This window comes from Catharus ustulatus, chromosome 14 (assembly GCF_009819885.2).
Source record: "Catharus ustulatus isolate bCatUst1 chromosome 14, bCatUst1.pri.v2, whole genome shotgun sequence".
NCBI classification, from domain to species: domain Eukaryota; kingdom Metazoa; phylum Chordata; class Aves; order Passeriformes; family Turdidae; genus Catharus; species Catharus ustulatus.
The window spans coordinates 126,525-133,646 of NC_046234.1; the positions used below are offsets into that span (position 1 = coordinate 126,525).

Sequence of the window (7,122 nt, forward strand, 5' to 3'; positions counted from 1 at the left end):
AGCTCCTGCTCGGGGATGCGGCCGCTTTCGCCCGGGCTGGGAAGCAGCAGCGGGTGGGCTGCAGCTTCTTCCCCGTCATCCCGAGCGGCCCCGAGGCGGCTCTTCCGCACCCGCTGAGGCTGTCATCTCATCGTTCCCGCGACCTCATCCCTCATCCGCCGCTGCCACCGCCAGGCTCCGCGCCAGTGCTCAGCCACGCCGTTCTTGCTGCTCCGCAACGCAGCTCCCGAGCACCCGCGCGGACACCAAGCCCGGTAGGGTACTCAAACACTGGGCGGCAGCGTGCCCGCGGGACGGCAGAGGCGTGTCCCGACCGGAGGCGGCTCCCACCGCGGCTCCGCCCACGAGGGCTCACCCGCTTACCTGCAGTTCAGCATTTTGGCCAGCGAATGGCAGCAGGAAGACACCCCCTTCTTCGGTCGCGGTGCATTCGCGGCTTTCTTGGCTGCAGGAGCAGCTTCTGACCACACGACGGCGCCCGCCAGCGCGGGTCCTGGCCCGGGGAGCCCTGCGGGGCCGCCGGTGGGGGCAGAGCCGGAGGTCACAGCCGAGGAGCGGGGAAAGGACACAGACGTAGACGGGGAGAAGCATGGAAAACACAAGGCGATGACATACACCAGATCCACCCGCGGTAATGCTCAGCAGACAATTCATTTGGGATAACCCACACAAAGCAACTTAACCTGGTTGACCCACACTGGATAACCCATTGCAAGACCACTCCCAAATGCAAACATTTCACCCCAGATTTTCCCAGCTGTTGGTTTGATTGCCACTTTGGAGATTTTTTTGCTATTATAAAAATTTTTTTACTTTCTCAAATATTCAATTTGGCAATTTTCTGGAGCTTTTTCATTACCTAAAAACTGTGGTGGTTTTTGCTTTTGGTTCTGTGCATGAAAATGTGGGGACTTTAACTTTCTGGCTGCTCACATCTGTGCATCACAGGACAGCCCAAGCACCAGTGCCCACTGCCAGAAGCATGAAAGTCCCTGGAGATGCTGTTGCTCTGAGCCTGCACAACACCCAGAGGAAGCAGCACAGCAACACCTGAGGGATGGGACCACGGGCAGTGCCAGTCATTCAGCTTTCCTGACAGAATCATGTTTTCAGAACACAGCTGGCTGCAGACACTTCATGAGGCTCAAATACATTTCACCATGGGCGTCTGATGAAACCAATAAAAGATGCCAGTTTTCAAATCGTGCACTTCTGTGCCCCATCCATCTTGGAAAACAGGTGCTTGCAAGGCCAAGGAAGGCAGGCAGAGTGGGAGAACCCCCGGGGCCCCTCTTGCTCAGGCCAAGCAGAGCAGAGGTTGTGCCCTCAGCCTCTTCTACATCTCCATCACTCCAGCTTCTTCACTGGCATTGCTGCACAGCACCCATACCTGCCTGGACCTGGTGGTCCCAGCCAGCACACCATGCCCAGGAACAGCCTCCCCCTTCCCTACAGGGCCTCCTGCACCCTGCACAGCTGTGTGGCTGCCCTTGCACACTGCCCACACCTGCCCCCCTTGTCCTCCAGGGCCATTCCCAAAGCCACAACTGGTTCCCAGCATCCTGGTTCCTGCAAAGAACTGACTGCCAGGCTGGTGCTCAGTGTCCCCAGTAACCCATTCCCCTCCCGCTTAGTCCAGGCTGTCAGTGTGACTGCTTGCATCCTCCATCTGCACAGAAAAGACAAGAGCAGCCCAAGGGATCTGCCCAGTACACGGTCACCAGCCAGGCCTGGACACTGAGTGCCAACACTCATGAAGCTAACACAGCTGGGGTAACCCCTAAAGCTGACCTGGCACCACTGGCTACAGGAGAGCTAGCTCTCCCCAGATCCCTGCTTCTCCTGCACATCCAGGAGTGTTTGTACCCCAGGGACAAACAAAGCTCTCCTACCCTTCCTCCTTGCCTTTCTGGAATATGGCTGTGGTAGTTGCTCAGATTGATGGGAGTCTACCCAGAGAAGCAAGACCTTCTGAAGAGCAGGGCCTGGCACTAGCAGCATGGTTCCCCACCCTAGCCCCAGGACGCTCCCCAGCCAGTCAGAGCCATGTGGTAAACGGTTTAATTAACACACTGACAGCACCAGAGCCAGCCTGAGCTGGACTTTATCCGCTGCTCTGCTTGGCTGCCAGTCTCTTGTCTCTCTCTTCAGCAATGGTCAGGCGGATGCCCTTTCCACGGGGCAAGGAGATCCACGGCTTGTTGCCCTGCAGTAAGAGAGAAGAAGCCGCATCAGGAAACCCAGAGAGCAACACAGCTTCCCTCTAAGGGGGAAAGCAGCAGAAGCCCACCCCTGCTCATGCTGAGTCATGTACACATGGTGGTAGCACTGGCACAGCAGCGGCTGCTAAGGAAGGTCTACAGCTGCCTGTCAGTCACATCCGTGAAGAATGTGCTTCAGTCAAAACAAAAACACCGCCCCTCCGCAACCTGGACAAAGAGTCTGTCAAGGATGGCAATAGCAGAGGCTTTGTGGGGGGCACTCTGAGTCACAGCAGCTGCCCAGATCACACCAAGGTCTGAGCATTGCTCAGCCTCCAGCTTTCAGGTTTCAGGGCTGCTTCTTGAAAACATGCTCATGCCTGAAGTTGCAAATGCTTCTTCCCAAGAGCAGGAAGAAATACAGAGAGCTGAGTAAGAACAGAGGCCAGCACTGAAGCCCCACTGTGTGGGAAGACAGCTGCCTAAAGAAACACCAAGGCTCTTTGCCTTAGCCAGTAGCCCCTCACAAGAGAGAAACCTCCACCTGGTGTCCCCATGGCCTTACCTTGCCAATAACAAAGATGTTGGAGAGCCTGGTGGCAAAGCTGTTGCCGTTGGCATCCTTCACATGAACCACGTCAAACGACCCAGGGTGCCTCTCCCGGTTGGTGATCACCCCAATACGGCCCAAGTTGGCACCGCCGGTCACCATGCACAGGTTACCTGAGTAAGAGAATACAGGTGTGACAAGAGCTGGCACCAAGTGCTGTGAAGTCCTTCTGCTTAGGCTCCCTACCCATACCAAGGATTTCCATCCCACTGGTGCTAGCACTGCTCACAACTTTCTGTGACTGAAACCACCTCTCATCATGAAGAGACAAACTGAAGCACCTCCCCAGCAGGCTGCTGCTCCTACCTGGTGCCTCAGAACTGCCAAGTCCCTGTCAAATGCTTCCCACTGCCAGGACACAGGAAGAATCTCCTGCTACAGCTCTAGGTAGACACGCTCCTGGGAAACAAACCCCTTCCAAAGGTTGACACCACTGCCTCTCTGTTTCAGTGCAAATATGCCTAGCATTTAACTTGCACACTGTCCTCCACAGCGGGAAAGCGTTCAGTGCTTTAATGGGATGCAAGACCTACCTGTGTCAAACTTGATGAAGTCTGTGATCTTTCCTGTCTCCAGGTCAATCTGGACTGTATCATTCACCTTGATGAGGGGGTCTGGATAGCGGATAGTGCGGGCATCATGAGTGACCAAGTGAGGGATTCCTTTGGTGCCCACAAAGATCTTCCTCACCTTGCACAGCTTGTACTGCAAACAAAACCAAACACCTCTCAGCCGAGGCAGTGAGCATTGGCATGGACTAGGGAACTCTTGTACTCCAAAGAGCCACCAGCCAGCAGAACACCCAGACACTCAGGGCTCACAACATGAGCCCACAGAGTGACTTGTCCAGCTCCCTGCCTCAGTAACAACTTTTGAACAGCTGCCATGGAGCTCTGCTACTGCCCCACCCAAAAACACCTTTGCTGTTGGGAGCAGCAGCCCACCTTGGGCTTCAGCCTCCCCACAAACACTAGTGACATTTTCACAGGAAAGTCTTTACCAGGGCAATTCCTTTATTTTTCCCTGAAGCTCGTGGGCACACAACAGACACAAAAGCTGCATTTCTCCAGGACCCAAAAGAGATCCTCCAGGGCACTGATTTTCCTCCCGCCTGTCACCCTAACTCCCTCATAACCTCTCTGGACCTCATGTATCAACACAGAGCAGTAACCAGAGACGCACATCACAAGAAGAACCACACCACAGCTGGCTCCAGCACAGCCAGCTCTGCCATCCACACAGCTGTGTGCCTGCACAGCCTGCCTCATGGAAGGAGACGCAAAGCAGAGCACGGCCTCACAGCTCAGGTATACCATGCCTGGGTTAAGGAAAATGCATGAGGAAGTTGCTCCCCAGCATCCAGGTGAGCCGGCAGTTTTGTTGTCCTGGGAAGAAGTTCAAGGCTTTTTACACCACAGGCAGTTCCATACTTCTGGTCACTGTTTGCTGGCAAAGCCAAGACTCTTCTCCACCCCAAACCTCTCTGATCCAGTCCATGCCAACAACATCATCTCCAGCACCATATAATGCATCTACACCCATCTGTGAACTACTTTCATGTACCCAAGAGATCTTCCCCAGCCCAGGCTTCACCACAACACTGAGTGCCTCAATCTCAAGTGTAGCATGGCTTCAACTGTCAGGGAAGAGAGACATCAGCTCTCGATCAGGAGATGAAAAAGAGGAAGCACTGGCTCAACCAAACCCAACTGGACCCACACTTACACCACATCGAAGCTCCTCACCTTGGCCTCCTCAGGTGTGATGCGGTGAACAGCAAACCGGCCCTTGGTATCATACACCAGGCGGAAATGCTCACCTGTCTTCTCAATACTGATGACATCTGATTGCAGACAGGGAAATACAACAGCTGCTGTTACCAGCTCATTACCCAAGACCCTAACTTGGGTTCAAGCTCATGTTTAAAAAGAAACAGAGACTGCTGAATAATGAGGGTGTGATTGATGAGGTTAGGATCTACTCTTGACCACAGGCTCACATCTTTTCTGTGACGGACTGAAAATTAGCAAAAACTGCTGAAGGGTAGAATCTGAACAGCGACTTACCTAGGTCAAGCAGGCACTTACAGGCTACAGGTATCTGACTATGGTATTCACTGCAGTGCACAATTCCAAAATAAATAACAACTGCTTATACATATCTTTTCCTTAACTCCAGCAGGGAAACCTTACCCCTCAAATAATGCCAGCCCCACAAAACACTCCCCTGGCCAGTGCAGAAGAGCTGCCTAAGGAACTGCCCCAACCCTACTCACCCATGAAGCCCGCAGGGTAGGTGATATCAGTGCGAACTTTGCCATCTATTTTGATGAACCTCTGCATGCAAATCTTCTTGACTTCATCTCCTGTCAGAGCATACTTCAGCCGGTTGCGCAGGAAGATGATGAGGGGAAGGCACTCCCTCAGCTTGTGAGGGCCTGTTGATGGACGGGGTGCCTGTGGACAGAAGCTTTCTGCTGGAGGCTCAAGCAGCATCAACCACCCCAGAGAAGGAAGCCATAGCACCAACAGCTTCCGCAAGAGCACAGAACGGCAGGAGCACGAAGTGCAGCTGCCACGCAGGCAGCGACCGGTTGAAGCTCCCACTTCTTACTATTCACAGCACTTTACCGCATGTCTTACCAGCCTCACAAAACTGCCCCAAACCGAGCACAACCATTCATCTCAACCCGGAGGAAGAAAAGCACAACAGGCAGGTTAAAAGAGAACGATCCCATCACGTACACGAACGTTATTCCCAAAGACCCTAACCGTAAACCAACACCACCTGCCCTGTCCAAGTGCCGCCGTTTACTGCTCGCCCCCGCGCAGCACCCCTGATGTGACTGCGTCTGCCACGACCAGCCCGGCCTCGGCCCCACCTCCGACCCCGGGCCCAAGCTCAATCCGAGCTTCAACCCCAAACCAGGCCCGCACTCACGAAGACGCCCGTCAGCTTGTCCAGCATCCAGTGCTTGGGTGCAGCCACGCGCTTCAGATGCTTCTTGGGGCCGCGGGCCTACAGGACAGGACGCGTTAAAGGGTGTGTTACGAGCCACGCCAGGCCCGGCCCCTACCCAGCCATCCCTCCCCGGCCCCCTCGGACCCCCACCCTTCGGAACCTATCGCCGAGCTCCCTCCCGCGCTTGTCGCCCCGGGAGGGGCGGCCACAGCCCGCGGTAGCGGGGGATGGCGGCGGATGGCGGCGGGGAGCGGCGCCACCCCGCTCTCACCATGGCTGCGCTCTGCCGAGAAAAGACTGGTGCTTCCGGCCCGCCGCGGAAGGACAAAGCACAGTGGCAGCGATGTGCGTCGCCCCCTGGCGGCTCGGAGGTCCAGGGCCGCTCGAGAGGTGACGGGGAGATAGAAGGGGCTTGTTCCTTCCTGGCGGCCCCGACGGGGACACTCCGCTCCGGGACTCCCTGCTCCTAGCCGGGAACTGTGTTCACAGTGTTCATCGCTGATGGCATGGGACAGCCTGTCACGTTCTGGCCCTGAGGTTTGGGAGAGTGTGTGAGTATCGGAAGCCGAACCAGGGCTAACACCTGTGTCGGGACCTCTCCCTGCCCACACTTGCCCTCTCACACCTGTGCCTTCCCCCTGCCACGGCCCCAGGGTAGAGCTGGGACCCCACGCAGCCCCCAAACCTGACGCCGGGCCTTAGCGCCCACTCCTGAAGGCAGTTCAGGGGTCAAGTTGTCTCAGCTGCCCTCCTCGGGGTGGCCGACGTTTCCCCACAGTGCTTTGGAGCCCGCGGGACAGTCCCAGGCCTCTGCACTCTGCCAGGCAGCTCAGTGTGTGCAACAGCCCCGCACCTGAGCACGCCCCCAGAGCAGCGCTCCCGTATAGGGTGTGGCTGGTCGTATTCCCCAGGGTAACACTGTGACCAAAAACGTCGGGATAAATGAAACTCCATGTTTAGATTAGAGAGCAGCATTACTTTATTCACAGTACTGTGTGCATAGGGGGAGCTCCACCTATGATACATGCACACTTTCAAAACTTTTCACTATTTATACACTTTAGCAAATAAATTAATGTTCATTGGATATAAAATACATAGTTCTCTTCATTAAATAGTATTTTATCTTCTACTGATTATAGCTTTCTTGCTTCTCATGTTAATTAGTCTACATTTTCAGTCTTATTATCTTGTTATCTTTTTCCCAGGTAAGACAATTGGTGAATTGTCTTTGTTTCTTTATCTCTGGTTCTGCAAAATGTCCTTGTATTCTGTATTAATTCTGTATTTCGTGTGTCCAGTTTCAGCAATATATTTCTCCCATGCTTAGTCCAATGAAGCATATCAAGG

At 54.6% G+C, this 7,122-nt stretch overlaps 1 protein-coding gene across 1 annotated transcript; it reads right to left on the bottom strand.

The window, feature by feature from the left end:
* Positions 1-2,045: 2,045 nt before the first annotated feature.
* On the bottom strand, positions 2,046-6,074 carry RPS4X (ribosomal protein S4 X-linked). Its single transcript, XM_033072045.2, has 7 exons — positions 6,044-6,074; positions 5,752-5,829; positions 5,087-5,267; positions 4,557-4,654; positions 3,345-3,516; positions 2,767-2,924; positions 2,046-2,206 (listed from the first exon to the last, which is right to left on the bottom strand). Exons 1-7 carry the CDS (start codon positions 6,044-6,046, stop codon positions 2,105-2,107), a joined length of 792 nt encoding a protein of 263 aa, XP_032927936.1. The 5' UTR covers positions 6,047-6,074; the 3' UTR covers positions 2,046-2,104.
* Between the last annotated feature and the right edge of the window lie 1,048 nt (positions 6,075-7,122).

What these genes read in the sequence shown, in the direction of transcription:
- RPS4X (XM_033072045.2), bottom strand. An exon ending in CTACCCTGCGGGCTTCATGG is followed by an intron (nt 4,655 to 5,086) that starts GTGAGTAGGGTT and finishes GTCTGCAATCAG; the next exon opens with ATGTCATCAGTATTGAGAAG. An exon ending in ACATCTTTGTTATTGGCAAG is followed by an intron (nt 2,207 to 2,766) that starts GTAAGGCCATGG and finishes CTCTTACTGCAG; the next exon opens with GGCAACAAGCCGTGGATCTC.